We start from the raw sequence: 20,817 nt of genomic DNA, 5'->3' as shown, positions 1-20,817 counted from the left end.
TACTCTAAAACTGCTTATTCTCTTCTAGCTGCACCGATCAATTCCCCCGCAGACAAACCTCAAGCCTACAGTGAATTAATTCACTGTATTCAGCAGCAAGTAATAGCCAGTAGTTGGCAGCATGGTCCCTCTACCTCAGACACAGGCCTTGGGGAAATCTCTCCTGGCTGGCAGAAAACTGCATCTAGTGGTATAGTTAAGAACATTCTTGTTCTCCTCCTCTGCAGTAATCAGGATAAAATGCTAGTGTGCTCTGCCTGCTTCACTGTCATAGCAGGATGCTCTTCTTCCAGGAAAGCCCGACAGAAAAGATGAGCTGGATTTCCCTGTGCTACTGAACTCAGTAAAATCCCTGGCTTGTCTTTTTCTGCATTATTACAACATTAAAATATTGCATGGAGTGAAACATACACTTAATTTTATTTACAGTGAAGGCAATCATTCATTTGGCTGTGAAAGAGTTAATAAGGAAGAAAATCACACACAGTGCGTGTTAAAGGTTAGAGGAATAATCAGTCATTTGAAAAACACTACATAAACATTTTTCCGGATGCAATTTTCAGTCCAAGGATACATTTCCCAGTAGAAATCAGCAGCTAAAAAGGAAATCATTTAGTCTCCATAAGTGCCAAATTGTATCCTGATTTTTCCTGGTCTGGCTCGACTTTCAAAACTAGTGGTTCAACTTCTGCAATCTTTCACCCAATGACTATATAAACACATCCTTATAAGACAGACATAATCCTTGGGTGGGCCAATTTATGTTGGATTATGAAAATACTTAAAGTACAGAATCGTATAATGACTGTTGTCCTTTGGTTTTCACTAAACAGAAAAAAGCCCCGCTAATACAGACAGTCTACGCTGTTTCAAAAGGCAATCTGCGACATTCTTTCGCAACTGTGTCAACATCTTTTGAAAGTAATTAGGTACCACTAAATTTATTATTTAGTTATCACAAGCTCTATTTTAATGACACCTAATGTGACACGTATCTATTTTGAGCTTTCACGTGCAGGGGAAAAAAAAAAAAAAAAAAAGGAAAAAAGAATCTCTGGCAAATTTTCAGCATATCAACGTGGTGAGTTACCACACAGCGCGAGCGTACGCTGTACTGCACGATTGGAGTGAATTAAGTTGTTACACACACCAGCCAGAAAAACAATTCTCACTCTCAAAAATACTTTGGCTACTCTCTGTTTGGTTAAAGGTTATATAAATAGTAGCTTTAAGAAGGATAAAACAATCTCCATACAAAGCAAACAAATTCATTTGTAATTTATTGCTGTCCAATACAGATATACACATACGCATGTATAAATGTATACTTTCAAAAAATTATCTGTTCCTGCACATTTATACTTTCAGCAGTGTAGCTAAGAAACAATGGAAACTTTTATTCTTCATGGAAAGGTAAATTCTGTTTTTTCGCTTCCCTTCTGAAACTCTAGAGTTTTTACAGGCAACTACAAAAGTCAGCATGCTAAAGCCAACAGTATCCTATCTTCAACACTTACCATGTGGTAGAAGAGAACTTGCTTCTTCCTCCAATGTATAAAGTTATGTGAAAGAAGACATTTTTCTAGTCTATAGAGAATAAAGAATAAATTATAGTGATAAGATCTGGAAAAGTTTGGTTGGAAGTTAAGAGATTTTCACATCTGCGTCTACACATCCATGTCTTGGGAATAATGTATCTCAAGTACCAGTCACATAAAAATGCAAGAAATTGTTCCTCTCTCAAACGCAGCAAAGCCATTCATTGTACTTACGTCTACACTTTGACTGGTAGCTTGCAACAGCGATCTGAGCTAGCAAACGAAAACGTTTCCCCCTAATTTAAAATACTATTTAATGTGTGTAGGCATTAAAACATAAAATACATAAATACTAACACATACACAACTTAGTTCACCATAACATTATTCCCTCTTTGAGCTTCAATAAGTTAATTTATTCATCCCGTCCAAACATGAACTGAGTGACACTACAGTGAATCCGCATATAATACCACCACGAGCCTCATTTGTATCTCCACAGTCAATGACCGTCCTTCCCTCAGTCTCTTAGCGCTTCGGATTCACCTCCACTACTTTTCCAGACAGATTCTCACATGGCGTTATGAACAATAGTCCAATGTCATGTCCACAATACGTAAGAAATTACTCCTCATTTCTTTAAATCAAAGTGATAATGGTAGAGCCTTTCACAAAACCTCGTACAGGCTTTGTGCAGAATGCTTGCGCACATCATACAAGAGGAATACAAGAAACTGCACTGTTTGCAATGCTTTCCTGAAGCTTTCTGTGTCAGCTCTAGACAAGAGAATGACTGAAAAAAAAAAGACATGCAGTCTAACTCCTGTATGAACATTGTCTTCTTTTATAATGCAGGGACTCAGCATAAATATAATGTACACCTTAACACACCGTTCCACAGTTTTCTCTCACGAAACAAAAAGAAATAGGATGAAATAATTTAAGTCATTAAGATTCTTAACACTTTCCTCTAGTTGCCTAGTACAATTTATGATCTATTTCAAAGGAAGATTACATTATGAACCACTAATTCACAGAAATGATAATTAAAAAAATCCCCATATTCTACAAAACAGTGAATAACAACCACATAAAACACACACCGAGGTCCTCCAACTACGAGGACTTCAGTGCAAGTATCTTAGATGCCCACTTTATCCTACTTTTTGACAGGATAAGGCATTCAAACAGATTCAATAGGGCAGAATTGTATCAGACTTACTAGAAAAGCTCCAGTACCTCTTTGAACCACAAAAGAAAAGATTTTGTTTAAAATCAAGAATTTCTGGTTGACATATTTTGCGTTCCTTTCTGATTTAAAACACCCTGCTATGAAAGCTACCATTATTTAAAAGTGAAGAAAGAAAAGGGAATTTGCCCCATTTCTCCCCACTCCTCACTTTGCTATTGTCCCCTGTATCTATTTCCAGGAAGCCATATTCATTAGGGTTAATCTGCCTACTAAATGAATAAACAAAGGATTTCTCTGTCACCGAGAGGCCAGGTGAGCTGATATCATCTTCTAACACAGAAAATCATCTGCACAAATACAGCGCAGGAAATTACCTGCTGCAATCCCACACCTGGGATCATTTGGCAAGTAGCTTAGAAATGTTGAGTAGATGACTGAAATCAAACTAATTATATATATTTTTTTTAATGCAGATCTTCTATCAGCAGAAAAAAAAAAAAAAGCCTTTCTAAAAATGTGATGCAAAAAGGTCTCCAAATCGCTTGGCTTACTACACTTACTAATATTTCAAAAAGTTTCCTCATGTGAAACAGATTTGTATAATTAAAGTATACTGCTTACTTACTAATGACAATTCCCCATGGCTGTCTCCAGCCATGCCCACGCTGCTGCGCACTGCAAAAACATAAAAGTTTACAAACTGTTGCTGTAAGAATCTTATGAAAGATATAGGAAAAAAAAAAAAGGCTATAATTAAGCTGCAGGAAATACTGACATAAATCCAGCACCTAATATGATAATGTAAACCTAGACACCTAACTCCTTGCAGAGACCTAACTCGAATCGCTGTTAGTTATCACGTTTCTGGCAGACGTAGAGCATCAGAAACGTCCCGAGTGTTTTGAGTCGACACCTGAAGGATGAGCTGCTTGTGTAGAAGCAAATACCGAGAGGTATTACGAGTATGAAGAGAGGTTGGGGGTCGTTACCCCAAAAACCAAAGATGAGATAGGAACAAGCACCCAAGCGCTTAGATGCGAGCGTAGGAACCTCGGGCGTGTTGTGGCAGAAGAGGAGCCAACGCGGGGACTGAGCGGCGGAGCAAGTGGCGTGGCAGCAGCGATTGGGACCGATGGGCACGGGGGGTAATTCTGCGCAGCAAAGAAACAACAGTGGGAGAGGTCACAGGATTCAAGAAAAGAAAGGAGTCACACCTGGAGAGAAGCACGAAAACTACAATTTAGAGCTCAGCAATGGTGTGGAAGAAGAAAGGGCAGGATTTGAAGCTGGCCTGGCTGAACGGTGCTCCCAAAGCTACACAGCAAAAGGCTCCCTTCCCTCCCGCAAACACGGATTCTTTTTGATGTTCCTTATACAGCGAGCAAGAAGAGATAAATTAAAATTGAGAACCTAGAGAGGTCTTTGATCCTATTGCCTGGAAATATGTATAAGAATATTTTCTCCAGACGTACTTTTGCTATATATGGAAACCAAATGCTGACTAATCATATAAACCGTATGGTGCCTAAGCACAGCTGTAATCTGCAGCAGAACACTGTCACAACGGCACAGGAAAATTTGGAAAACTAAGAAGTTAGCTGTGGTGCTGAGAAAAAGGAGAAAATGGTGATCAAAGACACTGGAGGCCAGATTAGACAAGAGGGAGAGTTTCTAGTTGGTTAGCTTTTAAGATACAAGTGACATATTTATGACTTATTCTTGTATTACTGAACTTTAACAGTCCAAGTAATGATTATCCATTTTCCAAGTTTATAGAAAACGATTCTGCATGAGACCTGCTGACACAGGAAAATGGTAATAGGATACAAAAGTCTGAATTTTGGTTTATAGGTAGCACCGGTCGGTAGCGATAGATCCATTTAGAGCTGTTTATCAAGACACGCCGCACGTCTTGGCTGGGCAGAGAGCCACCGGCTGAAGAAGGGGAGGCAAGAGTTGTAACCTGCCCACTCGGCCTTAGGTTTCAGGGGCACACAGGGCTGGGGCACGGCCCGAGGCGCGCACGTGGCACCGGCACGCGCGGCGACTGCCGGGGGAGAGCCCGGCTCGGCAGCAGCCTGGGCTCTACTGCTCGAGCGCAGCTGGGGAAGACGGGGACTTTTATTTCTATGGGTACTCCTCCTCCTCTGAAATTACACCACGATAATCTGAAGAAATGGAAACAATTTCCCTTTAAAAGGAAAAAAAAAACCATATGGAATTTGTACATTCGCAAAGGGATTTCAATTTATAGGAATGGGATTGTATCGATCTCCAAACATCAAGATGGAACCTCTTGGAACTTTTTTTTTTTTATACTTGCATTCTCGGCTGCTAAGACTTTGTGCTGGTGCTTTTATGTTAACAGAAGATTGTGGAAATACACAAATCCCTTTTACTAATGATTAAACATCAGGAGAGAACATATAATATCGATAAATCTACTTAAAAATTGGAGCAACACTTCCAAGAAAATCAACCTCAAGCTAAACACCTACAATGCTACTATTTTATCTTTAAATCTTTTTTTTTTTTTTTTTTGATCAAATCACATTCCATTAGGATACATTAGTCAACGTGAGCGACCACAGCATTTAGGGAAATTACTCCATCACGTGGGTGAAAATCCAGCGGTTTTCCCGCAGCGTGGTTTGGAAGTTCACATTCCACCTTCCATGAGGAACATCCCACCAACCTACCACTGGCATGGGGCCACCTTACACTTGCTTCCCAACGGCATGTTAAAGATACCACCTAAGCACCAGGTGACTAATACAGGTAATTGTTGTTCATCGTGAAATTTGAGAGTAAGGCAATAGCTAATACAGAGTATCCCAGTCAGCATTTATTATTGGAGTTCATCAGTCATTTACTGAATCCCCAGAACAAGCAATGGGAGAAATACAAACTTGAAGAGCATCAGTTCTTGCTTTCCACTTATCTTAAAGCGCTCATCAGCATGGCATACCTAATTAATGCTTTCAGTAGGTGTTAAAAATTCCTACGCTGTACTGCAGTAAATGCATTATGAACAGGCAAAGGCAAGTGGCTATAGTTCAGAAGCACAAAGGTGAGATAATGGCCTTCCACATCACTGAACTGCCAACCTCATTTAGCACAGAGCATGGCATCTGGAGATTTCAAATCATACAGCCGTTTAAAAATATATAGAATGTTAAATTAAATGACAAACACGGGGCATGTCACCTTTTAGAGGCAGAAATGTAAAACCAAAGCATATGTTCTCCAACTATATTTGCTTCAGGATCAGCAATATTTTTGTAACCTCATTACTTTCTTGACTTGGTTTTAAACATGGAAGGATGGATATACAAATAACTTCCAGGTCCTCCACGTGATAGCCTCAATTATAAGTCAATCTTTACTGGCACAATAAACGAAGAACTCTGAGCTTAACTCTTACAGCGAGCCTGGAAGGTGAAGACGATGAGGAAGAAATTGTGCCAGCTGTTAGGGACAAAAGTTACTCTGTACTTGGAGCTCTGAATCCAAGAGGCATGTGTAAATATCTAACTTTCAAACCTACATTTACAAACCAACCCGTGTGCCGAATTCTCACCGACAACCCCAGAAGTCCCACATGGTTAGCAGGCAGAAACGGGTCCCAGCTCAGCTGCCCTGATGGAGGGCCAGCCGATGTCTGCAAGCAGTTTATCTGTCTCTGCGTGGCACGGAGCCTAAGCTAACAAACCGTAGCCGGCTCCACGCAGCGTTAGCTGGGGTCTCGGCACCGTGACAGCGGGGGAGTGTCCCTGCGGGGAGCCAGCCCCCGGGTGGCCCGGGAGAAGGTGACAAACCCCACGTCTGAGCGTCACTTGGGTACGTTCTGCAGGGTGCTTGAGCCCGGCGTGAGAGGCTCTGCCCGTCTGACATAGCACCGCACCTCGGCCGCGTCGCACCCCTGCCCAGCGCCCGCTCAGCGCCGCGCCGCATCCGCCACCTTTGCACCGAGGTATCATCCAAAGGCCGATGGACGGAGCAATGGGGAAGTGGCGCCCGCTGATGACATTTAACAAAACACCACACCCACAATCCAAATTCTTTTCAGCTCCCCACTATCTAAGCAGATTAGTTAAAACTCACCAATTTAACGCACCGCAGGGTAGTGCTGAAAAGCAAGTCATGTCGGGGTACCGTATCAGGTAGAGCCGGTGCCCTGCTATTCTCCCCTCCTCACCCCCACCAAAGAGGATTTTATAGCATAAGGAATATTTGATATTGCCTAACAATCAACAATTAATAACCTCACTGAGCCCCGATCCAGAGCATCTTTAAGCACCTGGTTGCATATTCTCCTGAGGACCTGCTTCAGTAAGGGGGAATTCTCTTTCTTCGCAGGCACTGCAAGAGTAGCACAAACCAACAGCACTATAATTATTTTTTTGTGTGTGAGCCAGATTCCCAAAGTTTCAGTCACATGTTTCATTGGAGAGAAAGGAAAAGGCCTCAGCAAAACTTTGAAATCAAATCATCAAATAGTGAAGCACTGCTTGCAGTTTAGCTTATTGTGCATGAAAGTTTAAACTTCGCTTTCAACCTCGGTTTTCCAAACATTCTGTCATTCACTATAATATGGGTTAAAAATAAGAGAAAGCAAAGATGAAACGTAAATGATTTAAATACATGCATATGTTCTTTTGTAAATTGCATAGTGCATCTGCAATGTTTTTCCTCATATTTTGGACACAAATCAAGGGGGAAATGGTTTGCTTATGATACAGTGAATTTTTTATCTAACTTCAGTGGTAAAAAGTACTTCTATGTAAGTGTTTCACTGTATGCTGTTTGTTGCTGGTGTTTTGGTTTTGTTTTTCTTTTTTAAAGCTTAAATAGGAACACCAAAACCAAAAGACTAACACAAGAGTATTATTTTCCTTCTCCAAATTCTTTCATGGCAACTTTCTGTTCGTTAAAAAATCCACTAGCAACACAACCACCCTTGCAGATGACCTATGATCAATTATTAAATTTGACACTCAATCACAAATAAGTTTAGAGAATGTTATGCTTACTTTAAAAATATATTTCAAGCAATGGTCAAACAGTATAGCACACAGTGATTTGCTCAGCATCCATGCTGTAAACAATATAGGTGACAGTCTGAAGAGGTATTCTTTCAATTAATGTAAATTCAGTTAATGGAAATTGTCCTGGTAGCAAAGAGCTAGCAAGATCCTTACAACAACAGTGGCTTCTACTGTTTTTTTGTACAAAGGCAAAAATACTTATGTATTATCTTTCTAGAAGCCTCCTTTCCTGGAGTGGTATATCAGGACTTTTTGCAGAGTCCTAACATTAAAAGCAGCTATGATTTACGGAGCTTCCAGTTCCCCTACTGCACTTCTCACATCAATGGCGCCATAACTTGGAGCAAAGGAAAAATAATGCAAAAGAAAACCACAGAACCAGTTACCAAAACTAATGCTCAAACCCAACCAGATACTCCGGAGCAAACATTTGGCCTGCGTGCCAAAGCTTAGCAAATTCTATGAATTATCCAGAAATACAGGTGGGTTGTACAGAGCCAGGGCCAGCTGCATCTGGGACAAAAGCCCGGGCAAGCGAGCGCGTGTAGGTCCCACTCTCTCCGAGCAGATGTGAGCTCAAGGGAAAGCAGCTGTGCTGGACGCCCCTATAGATATTCCACACAGCACACCCGGCGCAAGAGGCACAAACGATTGCCCGCTGTCGCCGGAGGGAAATATCAGGCAAGAGAGACTTGGCAAGCCAGGGATTTCAGAAGAGGAGGGCCTGTACCCCACTTGACCTGGGGACATAGGATTTTTGATAGGACTATTACAATCACAGAGCTTATAAAAGATATTTGGAAAGGCTTTCGTGTTGGTTTTGGGATAGCATACGAAGGCCCCAGGAATCCACTCTGAGGCCTTAAATCTGTGGCCAAACTCCAGCAGAAACCATATGTTAGTCATATTACCACCTTTTTCTTTTCCCTGTTCTTGCTCCATTTTAAAGGACCACGCCCTGCGCAGTAAACGAAAGACAGCCTCAGGGCAATAGAGGCTCGTATACCACTTCTCTTATCTGGAGAAATCCTGTGCTAATGATGTGAATAATCCCAAGTCTGCTTTCTGTCATTTACTGACTGTGACCTGCTTGTTTTCACCTTTACAAGGGGAATAGCACCAGAAGGTTTATGTACGCGAAGCACTTGGCTTTCTGCGCTCCCCCTAAGACCCTGCGCTGTTTTTGGAAGGAGGTGAGCCCCAGGCAGGCTGTCCCCGGCAGCAAGGAGCAGATCTCGCCTTCGCAGAGCCCCCACAGCTGCAGGCACTGCCACTGACCCCGCACTTGCCCAGAGGAACTGGCCGAGGAGGAGGAGGAGGATGGTGACGACCAGGGGCTCCTTCCACCCCGCGCTCCCCTTCCCCGCTGCTCCCCGCAGCAACAGCTTGCTGGCACCAGCTCCGGCTTTTTGTAGCACTCCGCCCATAGCTAGAGTACAACCCGCACCCAATTTAGCTTTGGTTCTAATAAAAAGTGAAAGTTAAAAGCAATGCAAGCAGCAGATAAAGCACTATTAAAAACTGGCTGGGATCATGCCAGGGATGGAGTCCAAGGCAGGGGGAGGAGCCAAGAGGACTGCAAGGCAAAGGGTATTTCACAGTATTGGATAATTAAGAACAACAAAATATTTTCCATCTGTTTTTCCCCTCCCCCTTACATCACTGAGGCAATAAAATATATACAAGTACCAAAAAACTATATTTTAACTTAGATAGAAGCATTTATTTCCAGCAGAGAACATCCTTCCTTCAGCAAGGCGAACACAGGGTGAGGAGGCTGTGATTGTAACATCCTCCAAGTATTAAACTCCACCTTAAAACACATCAAATACCTGGTTAATTTATCATGCCAAATAGCTCAGTTTCATATGGTATATACCTAAACCCACACTTCCACTCACTCATCCAATATTATACTCTAATAAACAATAGCTAAAACCTGCTGATTTGGGGTTAACGATGGTGAAAATAGGTGCATATGCTGACATTACATTAAAAAATCCCCCACACATGAGGACTGATGCTCTTGTTTAAAGCTATTTCAGCACAGATCCAGATATAGTCTGTGTAGCGAGTTTGTGTGGGGTCTTTCCACCATGAGCAGTGGTTTGGACCAGAAGAACTCTGAAATCAGACACTAAACCTGTGGTGAATTATAAAAGAACAAGTTTTTGTGGCTCCGGAAATGTTCAGAAGTGTCAGACATTTCATTATTACACAGTACAGTATTATCCACAAAACAATATATTATCTGTAATATGAGGAAATACAAGTGAGAAGAAAATTAGGAATTCTTATTGAAAGTAATTTCTGGTATGACACTGGTGGCCAACTCGCACACTGCACAGCCAGCGCTGGCCTTTCTGTGCAGAGTGTTCTGATTTAAAACGCACCACTATTACCTCACTACTCAGAAAAAAAAAAGCAAAAACTACAAACAAGCCACCATACTTATTTTTAAAAGCTATTTTTGCCATCTAAAAAAGAGGGGGATAAAAAAAAGAAAGTAGTATTCACTATGAATGTAGGAGTCATTGCTTAACAGCTGCCACATCACTTCCAACTGTCCTCGAAAAAACAAACCCCCAAAACAGTCTCGGAGACTTCTTCGTGCCCAGTCTTAGACCTACAGACTTAACTGCCCTAAAGAGGCCATCACAACCTATAGTATTCAGGTAGTTGCTGTGCTCTAGGGACATGGACTTCAAGCTTCCATGAGTATTTTACAGGCAGGAGGAAGCTGAAAGACAAAAGGAAGAACTTGCAGAGCCCTGAGGACAAGGGCTGACGTTCTGGAATCATTCCTGAAAGCAGCAGAGGACAAGTTGGAGGATCTCAAGAGGATCAGAGCCAGCAAACAATCCTGGTGGTTAAAAGCTTATATCTGACTGAGACTACAGTCCGAAGTGGAGGAGATACACTTGAAACAAATAATGAAGCCTATTTAGAGGTTTCTCAAAGCAAACGTGGAAAACAGTGAGCGAATACTTTGAAGGGTAGCTGAATTTAGTGAAACCATTAAATAAGAATGCTGCTATTATAAACTGGAAAACTGTTTCTAAATGAAAGCTTTCCCTGAAACAATACGGACTCTAAAATTCATCTGCAGATGGATGTTAAAATACTCTTCTTTCAACTTGCACATCTAACCGTTTTAAGAACATTTCAAACAGTCTAGATTAATAGATGACCTTAGAATATATTACAGACATAAAATCATCAAGATTTGTAAAATGATTCCTTTAAGCACTGCATAAAAGGAGCAGAAATCTCAGCATGCTTCTTTGCAAATCCTGTATGGTGTGTTATTTCTGTGCAATCTATAAAAACACAAGTACAGACACTGAGGTTTCTGGATCCCTTGTAAGTTTAACAGTAGCTAGGAGCTCTCAGATCTCAAACTATAATAAATATTGTATCCTACAGGAGCCCATCGGGAATCTCAGCTCATGTGTTGTTCCATAGAAGACTGTGGTGTCAGATATGATTAGAATCAACAGTTTCCACTTATTCAGAGCTTTAAAGCTACCTACACAGACCATTAACAACTGCAAATGAAAGACAGTTAAGGGGTACACAAGACAATCTTATATTCAGAATGCGTTTGCATTAGCTACTGATATGCAAAATACCTATTGTGCATTTTGGATTTTTTCCCCATAAATAAACACAAGGCGTTTATGCGCTTGGAGCAGACCATGCTCTAGCTACACTGCTATTTTTCAGCTGACAAACCATGATACGAACCGAAGGTGGCTTCCCCAACTGAAAGTCAGTAACACTTAAGCAGTAAGACACTCCGCTGTCTGCATTAATGGACCACTGGTACGCGCGTCAAGCGGGTTGTGTGACATGCCAACAACTGTCTGTGGGCAACAGGGGACTGCACCAACCACCGTTAACATGGCCCCGGAGGCCCCACTGCAACTTGCCTTCACAGATAAAGAAAATCCCCATTACCTTGTATTGGGTTATTATGGTGGTTAGGTCACAGTTATGCTTTCATCTAGCTATGACATCAACACTGAAATCGCTGGGTTTCTTGTTTGCCAAAGTTCCCTGTGAACTATCAGAAATCACATCAGCAAGATGGACAAGGTGAGCAGCCTTTGGGGTATCAAGCATCTTAAACTGTCTAAAGGCAAATTCAACCTGACCCAGCCGTGTCTAGAAATTGTTGATTTTTGATTTTCACTTCCATCTGTGAAACCAACTTGAATGTCGCAACATTTTTTTTTAAAATGATGGACTAAGCACAACCACCTTAGAAGAGATTAATTGCTTTAATTACTATGAGCCTCCTCAGCTAAACCAAAGGCAAACTGGGATGAGGTATAACTGTCACTATCAGGGTAGCAACTACCCCGTATCACTACTTCATGCTGTGCAGAGTGAATTCCCATTTCTAGAGCTGACAGACTAACCCACTCACAACCATCATGGAGGCAAAAATAAATCAGTATCTAGCAATTCTGCTGCCTTTCAGTCACTGTTCCCATGCCCTCCCTCTCCAGTATACTTCTCCTGCCTACAGAAAACACCCACCAGTGTTTCAAGACATTAACGCTACTCCATGTATTCCTGCAGCTGAGCCTTTTCCCAAGCCAGGCAATGATCCAGCAGCAAGTGCCCAGTCAGGAATGTCAGGTCATTTTAATTTCTCTTCACATCTCCATAGTCTACAGGACAGAGCTGTTTCGAGTTGTAATCATGTATACTGCACTGGCATCCCCGAGCCTGCAGAAGTCAGTTCTGTCTTAAAGCTCTCTTCAAAAATCATCAGGTAACGTTTTCTCAAATTAGAGGAAATAAATCAAGTTGAAAAAATTCTGAGATTTTTGTATTATGCAGCTCATGTGCACACACACATTTAGCAAGACAGACAAATAGGATGGAGAGAGTGTGAGTGCATATAAGTGTGTACTATGCACTGAGAAAACAAACAAACAAAAAAACCCTAAATATATCCCACACCCTATCACTGTTCTAGGAATAATGCAGAAAATGCTTTTCAAATAGGTAACATAAATGCTTTGAATAGCTATCATATTAAACAGAATTTGCTCAGGAGTTATTCCAGGAAAGACCCATAACAAACTCATTTAAATTTAAGCTGACAGAACGTAGAAGTACAAAACAAGCAGCGCTGGGTACGTGTTTTTGCTGTTACTAAACAGGAGATGCTCTCTAAGAACAGCTTGTTATATGACCATTATTAAAACCTCTCAATTGCTGTGAAGAACAGACCAAGGGCCAAATCTCTTCCTTGGCTTCAAAGCTCAGCATTATACTCGGAGGCTCTGAGTGCAATCTCTATCTGCGACAACAAACTACCTTTATATCATCCAGGTAATTACAGGTTCGGGTCAAGGACTCCAGACCATATTGATTACATCTCTCTGCAACAAGGACCCTCCAGTGCTGGCCGGCTCCACTCAAGCAGGACAGCTCGAGTATCCGTGACGCCAGGACTCCCCGGGCCCGACCAGCGCCCGTAACGGGAAACCAGCGCCCGCTCAGGCCTGGCAGTTATTGCCTGTGGCAGTAAGGACAGCCTGGGAATTCATAATGTTGGTGACTTCATCTGCCAGCTGCATTCACACATCTTTACTACCTGAATAACTGATCTCCGCTACTCCAAGGCAGCGCTTTCTGCTGTACAGCATTTGGGAATAAATATTTGATCGCACGTACAGCAGAAAAGAGCTCAGATGGTTTAAGGTGTGACAGCAGAAGTGTTTATTAAATTCCAAGTGAGAGCATTGCTGGACAGTAAAAATTTGTCCCATGGTCCCTATCTCACAGGTGTGGTGATGAACAATAAAAGATCCTTCACGGGCAGAGGGGAGGGAGGGGAAGCAAACTCCCTCCCCCACAAACCCCAAGTCAATTCTTCTGTTCATTAAACCCTCTGCAGGCAACAAGCTATCTGTCCATGACCAGCCAGTCGCACACAAAAGAAAGGGAAGTACCAAATTACAAGCCAATTTAAAGTGGGCATTGATTGAAGTAACCAGAAGACAGCTTAGTATTGTCAGAGCTTCATACAACAGTAATAAACAATCTTCATTAAAAAATGATGCGTGCATCCCTAAGCAGCACAGCGCATGCCAGGTTTTAGAAAAGAGCATAAAGGTTCCCCCCACCCCACACAGAATCAAAGAGAAAAAGAAATGCTCAGGATCTTTTTCTTCTACAATTTAATTTTATTCATTAAAATCCTTCCCACTCTAACTTCTGTATTTGTCCTTAGCAAGGAAGAAAGGAAAAGGCTGATGCAAAACAGAGATCAGACAACTTTGTCAACACTTTCCTACTCTGCTGACAATGCAACAAAATCATTACTTGACTGATAGATAAGCGTCAAAACCCTCTCTGTACGAGGGAATATACAAGGCTTTTCATAAACATACACACACAGATGCACACACATTTTTTATCTGAGCAGGACTGAATTAACAGCTATCACTGAGCATACCTGAGTACCTGAGCCCTTCAGCACATTTGTTACAGTTTAAGGGAAACGCTTGCCCTTACAGACTCAACGCAGCTGTGTGATCTAATTTACTGTCATCAGGAACTGCTGCAAAATCTTCTCTCAAGGTCTTCTCTTTCTGAAAGTTCAGAGTTGTTGGTCCAACAGGTATCCTAACCTTTCTACACCCTTTAATTTCTGCATTATCTATCGTTAGTAGAGTTCTGTCAGATTTTATTTTTGAGGTATGTAACATATGATAAGCATCACTGATCCACAGGTTACAGTATAAAAATTCAGAAAGGTGTCTGGCAATATTCAATCATGTGTCCAGCCTATGCTTATATTTTCTAGATTAGTCTACATCATTCTGCAGATATCCTCAGCTAGCCAAAAATTGTACCAAATGCTGAAATATCTTCTGAAACAGAGCCAGGTCATTCAGCAACAAACACAGTTTTTGTCACGCTACAGACTTCTGTCTCAGGGTTGGTTGGTTTGCTTGTGTAAAGAGCGTGACCTTCAGCTGCAGCATCTCCTGCAGACAGGGCACATGTAAGGTTTCTCTTCCATCTCTGGTGTCTTATAAAGGTTTAAATGTAACCTGACTTACTAAGACTTACCCCACACCTTTGTTACACCCAGTGCAACCAGCCAACAGCCTCGACGCTTCTTCGGAAGGGGTGGGCACACAGCCACCCGAGCACACACAGTCTGCATTTACTCAGTGTACAGTAGTGGTTCTTTTGCTGATTATTAAAGGCTTCCTGCTTTATAAAAATTTAAACTCTGTGTTGTCCCTTTAACATTTCTAACCGCCAATCTGGAATAGCATCTGGAATTACAGTGCATTTAATCCTTAAGGGTATATTCTCTCCATGATGCATATGACTAAAATGCGTGCATCAAGGAACAAATGTCCAGTAGCTTTAGGTGACTACATTTTTGGAAACTTTTCTTAAAGATTAGATTAAAAAAAAAAAAACAAAAACAAAACCAAAAAAAACCAGAGAAGAATATCTTAGGAGAATTTTAAGTCAAGATAACTATACTGAAATATGCATTTTTTTAATTTATCCAAGTAATCTTTACAGATACAGCCATCCAACTTGAAAATGCCATTGCAAATCGTCATTATTGATAACAGTATTAGAGTTTTTTTACTTTTTAAATTGAGATTTTTGCAAATGGTCTTGTGAGAGAATATTGTCATTATTATACCATATTTTTACAGACATGTGAAAATCATCATTTAAAAAATGACACAACTTTCTTAATAAATGCAACAGCAGTTGTCACCAATGGGGGAGAAGGAAGGAAGCTATCAACAATGGCAGAAGAATAGTGGAAGATGATAAACATGTACTTGAAGTCTTCTGATAGGAAGAACAAGTGATGGAGTTAGATAAGCAGAGGCGCCACGCTGGTTGTATCTCTAAGCAACAGGCAATCAAAAGCCAGATAAGCATCTTCATAAAGTGCAACAGACTCAAATGCATGGGTCATAACTGAAGAATCACTTCCTGGTTCAGTTCAGGCAGTAAAAATTTATGACCTACTTAAAAATCCTTCAAACCTAAAAACGTATTTTCCAATAAATTTGTTTTCCATAAAGAATGTAAGCCATTTAGGGGCATGACTTGGTAATAGCAGGAAATGAGAATACTTACAGGAGTGGACTAGAACACAAAAAATGCAGTGTCGTACGTGAACAGCATTTAAAATAAAACCTTTAGATTCTGACCTGAGCTTAATGTAATTTTCTGCACATCTCAAAGGTGAGAAGAGAAGTAAGCACAAAAATACCCTTCCTCCCTTTGCTGAGCTTTGTTACAAGAATAGCACGAGATCTCAAGAAACAGCGTACGTCTTCTCCGTGTGTCTCCTTTGCTCTGTGGCAGAATTCACACCCCTATGCCATCACACATAATCTGGCGTATCTACTCTAAATTTGGGCCAGTAATTTCTGCATGGGAAAGGACTGGGATCAGGCAATACAAAACCTGCAAATAGATGGTAAAGTCCCTCAATCAAAAATCAATTCAAATCCAAACTGTCTGGCAGCGAAGTTAAATAAAATACTGCTATCAGCATGTCCCTAACAAAATCCATGTATTGTTTATAAGAAACATATGAGGTGTTATAACAAAACTGAGTCACTGCTATACAGTAAATATATTTTCAGTGTCATAACAATGTATACAATTGACTTTGGCAATTTTAATATGGACACACATGTTAAAGGCATTACCAATAGAGCTTCATCACATTCACATGAGCCATTTCATACTAAGGCCCCATCCCCACTTCAGGAAAGGTTGTTTAGCATAGAAGAGGTACAGTCCTGCCTGGTTCATTGTTTCAATTGTAGATGGAATAACACGGTTTTAGAATGTGTTATGGTTACAGAATGGTTATATTTCAGAATTATTACACACCCCAGCTATAGGTAATGGCACTGTTCTGTGCATACACAAGAGGAAAAAAAAAAAACCCTCCCTGACAACCCAGATATCTCTATCCATATCAGCTGGCATAGGCACGTTGATAGTGAAGAACAGCGATGCCATTAATCACTCTGAATCCAAAGTGTCAGATACACAGACAGAAGCACGCCTGTGATTCAAGCTTGCAACCTTTTAGGGATAACAGGCATAGATGAACTAGTCCAAAAAAATCGTAACTGATGCATTGATGCTTTCTTCCGTATCAAACAATTATTTTAAAAATTACTTTGTCGTGCAGTAAAACAAATAAAATTCCCTTTAAATAACCAGCATCAGATGTTTGCCTAAGCTCAGTGTGAATTAATTTAACACATTTTAAATATTTGAATATGGAATTTATAATGACAATCCTCAATACACAAAGTAAATGTAGTTATTATTGAACTCAGTTATAAACACATCTAAAAAATATCCCATAATAGCCAAATAAATTAATTTGGCAAACAACGCAGTATCTTGGACTCAGAATTTATATCAACAGCAAACAGTCTGGAACAGGAGCTTTTATTTTAACTCTCTCTTTAAAACAACCTTCAGAAACCAGTTTCTGGACGTGTTACACTCTTTTTACAGTTTAACCTCAATCCAATCAGCAGTCTCCAGGGATTTTCAAATCACTAAAGATTAAAATCCTCTCTGACTTGACTGTTTGACTAATGCTGTGTGTTTAATAATTCTACTTGTGAGAGATTTTATTTGACAAAATCCTGCTGTGTGGACCCTTCAGACACTATACAGCTGTACTAGAATAAAAAGCTCTGCTGTCCTTGTTTCTTTATACAGACTATACCCTGCAACTGAGAAAAAAAAAGAAGAAAACTTTATAGTACGTATATTACTATGTTGATATTAACAAAACCACTGTAATATTAAATTTACACGCTCTTTTAGAGCAAAGTAGTGAAAATGTGCCTATTACACAAACGTGAGATAAACTATCCTGTTGTCTTGACTGTTCACAGAAATCAATTACATTTATGATTACATTTCAATGAAAGCTATTTTATAAATGAGATGGAACTGTAATATTCTATGCTTTAGGCATTCATTAATAAAAGCATTTCAGTGTTAGTATTTGCAAATGTTCTGCTTTTCAGTTTAGGCAAGTTTTAGCATTCTATAGCTCATGTTAAGCTTACTGTAAATATTGTGTTCATATCTTACCACAGTGCTGTGACTTCAGACTTGAGTGTTAAGAGGAAAAAAAAAAAATCATCATTATGGTAGCTTTCAGTAAGTATTTGTATAAGATAGCACTTACCCTATTGTGCAGCTGAAAATCATGATATCCTTTTAAGTGTATGACAATGGTTAGTAAACACGTTACCAGACAAAAAAGGACAAGATTGATGAGTGCCATGAATATCAAAGAAAACATTAAATCAACATGTTTCTACCTGAGGTAGCATCAATCACTGTTGAGACTCCTCTGCGATCAGGAACTGGACGTGATGACCCCGGCATGCTAACAGGTTCTGAACGAACTGGCTGAATTCTAAATAAGAAATTATAGTTACCACCTGTGTCAAAATCATTGCTCATGAGGGCTGTAACTAAACTGCAAACCTGAAACAGCTGAACCAATTAAGCAACTATTTATTTTTAAATCAGTCAACTGTTGAAAACTTTTGTTTGCCTTTGCTTTCTGGAGCCAAGATCTGAATAATCCATCCAGAGACTGACTGAGACTTTACACAAAGTGAGTATCCCCAAACTACCGCTCAGATATGAGCTCTCAGAAAGCCTCAAAGGAAAAAGCTCACCCCACCCAAACTGGTTAAAAAGACTCTATCACCTTCTTGAACATCAGCATTTTCTTTGTCAGTTTAGGAGAAAAGACACAGTTGTAATTGCCTCTTCCTTTTGGAACACAGTTCTATATTAATTTTTCAAAATTTCTGCTTTCTTTCTGCATATGTATACAATAAAAAAGAATACATATTTGACAGCTATATCCCTACTTGTGGGAGTAATTACATGCAAGGAGAAATCACACATTTGAAAACCGTGTATTTTCAGTCCAAGGACAATCTGCCCAGTTTTAATGGGATTAGTCATATTATCCATCTCCCTTGTTTTACTCATAAGCATTTCAGACAGAGTCCCAAGCAATCCAAGTCCATACCACAGAACTTTGGACTTCAAATCACATGCAGAGTCAGAAGCATGGAAACTCGTTAAATCTGGAGCGCTACCGGAAAGGACACAGAAACACACGGTGCATAAAGCACTTCTGCAAAATCACCAGCTATCGGTAAAAATAAACCCACTTTTACCTTCGCTCTCCTTCCTCCCCTTCCTCAGGCCCACGCCCTGCCCCCAATTCCAAATCAGTCAATGTCCAAAACCAGATAATTAAATACATGAAAAAGAATTACAAGGAAGGAAGCAAAGGAAGGAAAAAAAAAAAAAAACAGGGAGGGGAAAAACATTCCAGAAGTTCACTTACTGTTCCAACACACTGACCGCTTCAGAGTCAGCATCTAAATCTATGGCATAAAGCTCCCGCTCATGTCTGAGAAAATGAATTTATTAAGCAATGCAGAAACTGTGAAAGCCAAGATGATGCTGAGCAAGGCCACCAGACTTTGTACTGTCTTTCACTGTCATTTACCCAAGAAGGGGCAGCAGAAAGGAATCTAAGCTGCTTGGCCTGTATGAATTTTTATTGTTGTCAAGTCACACGCTCTCCTAAGACTTTCATCTGGACAAGCTTGATGAAAACTATTACACGTTCTACGCAGATGGCCTCATTTAAGCATGAGGCAAGTTATTCACACAACAAATGTGAAACAGCTTGGAAAGTGATTTTATTTTTACCTGAGACTGTTGAGATCAAGATCATCTGTATCAAAGTCCAGAAGAGGCTGCGGGGTATCACTTGGACCATGCGACTGCAGCACTGAAGAACTGGATGAAATTATGGTAGTTTGGCCTGAGGGATGGATTGTTTTGAACTGGAACTGTGGGCCCATCCATAGGCGTCGATGAGGCCCAGTGTGAGTCACTATTTCAACCTGTGGGAAGGGAGTATGGGGAAATGCTTAATACGAAAATGCAATTTAATATGCTGAATGGTTCCTTCAGTACACTGAACCCCCAGAATCCTGCTGTTCTCAAGCTATAAGAGTGTTCTGTGCCATCAGTTTGGAGGAATGCTGAACAAGGGGAAATTCGGAATGTCTTTGCTAGAGAAAGGATGCTTTAGCCAAAGCCCAGAGCCCCTTGCAGAGCCTTGAAAGCCAGCGAACCACCAGCCTGAGGACACTGCACCCCAGTTCTTAAACTGTTCTGAAGACTGACACTGTCCTGGCTATCAGCTCAGCTGATCCTGTTCATTCATCCATGCCATGATGACAGCTGGGGGGGCTGGAGCAGCTCCCCTGGGGGGCCGGGCTGAGAGAGTTGGGGGGGTTCAGCCTGGAGAAGAGAAGGGTCCGGGGAGCCCTTTGAGCGGCCTCCCAGGGCTTAAAGGGGGGACAGGAGAGGGGGGGAGGGACTCTGGATCAGGATGTGGGGATGGGACGGGGGGTAATGGTTTTAAACTGTCAGAGGGCAGATTTAGATGAGATCTAAGGCAGAAATCCTTCCCTGTGCAGGGGGTGAGGCGCTGGCCCAGGGTGCCCAGAGCAGCTGTGGGTGCCCCCTCCCTGGAAGGGTTCAAGGCCAGGTTGGACGGGGCTGGGAGCCCCCTGGGCTGGGGGAAGGGGGCCCTGTCTGGGGCAGGGGGTGGCACTGGGGGGGCTTTAAGGTCCCTTCCCACCCAAACCAGTCTGTGATTCTATACCTCCCCTCGCCATTATGAAATACGTGCTATAACTTCAACGCTAAAATGCTACTCTTGTTGTGCCAACAGAGGACCACAATTCCATCTGCATCTACATGGAGTAGACAGAGGAACTGAGCAAGTCCACCTCCTCCAGATAACCTCAGTCCTGAGCAGGTCAAGGGATGCACTTCTTAAAAGCAAGCTGTTACAGCTTTGTTATAGCTGCTTTCTAAAAGTTCACACATCAAACAGCGCTGCTTCACATGTATATAGTGTGAACTGTATTTC

General features: G+C 41.2%; 1 protein-coding gene across 11 annotated transcripts in view; it reads right to left on the bottom strand.

Moving 5' to 3' along the window:
- BCAS3 (BCAS3 microtubule associated cell migration factor) overlaps nt 1-20,817 on the bottom strand; it is a 372,048-nt gene that overhangs the window by 178,509 nt on the left and 172,722 nt on the right. For 9 of the 11 annotated variants that reach the window (XM_033004736.2, XM_033004738.2, XM_033004743.2 and 6 more), the window contains 2 exons: nt 19,581-19,777; nt 18,158-18,255 (listed from right to left, as the gene is read on the bottom strand). In XM_033004736.2, coding sequence (XP_032860627.1) covers nt 18,158-18,255; nt 19,581-19,777 — 295 coding nt within the window. Of the gene's footprint in view, nt 1-9,565; nt 9,592-17,922; nt 17,945-18,157; nt 18,256-19,580; nt 19,778-20,817 lie in introns of those variants that run through there. The other 2 variants (XM_033004745.2, XM_033004746.2) reach the window with 2 other exon arrangements.

The sequence above is a fragment of the Tyto alba genome, unplaced genomic scaffold (genome assembly GCF_018691265.1).
Source record: "Tyto alba isolate M040663 unplaced genomic scaffold, T.alba_DEE_v4.0 Super-Scaffold_19, whole genome shotgun sequence".
Classification (NCBI taxonomy): Eukaryota; Metazoa; Chordata; class Aves; order Strigiformes; family Tytonidae; genus Tyto; species Tyto alba.
This window is presented reverse-complemented; position numbering and strand designations above follow the sequence as displayed.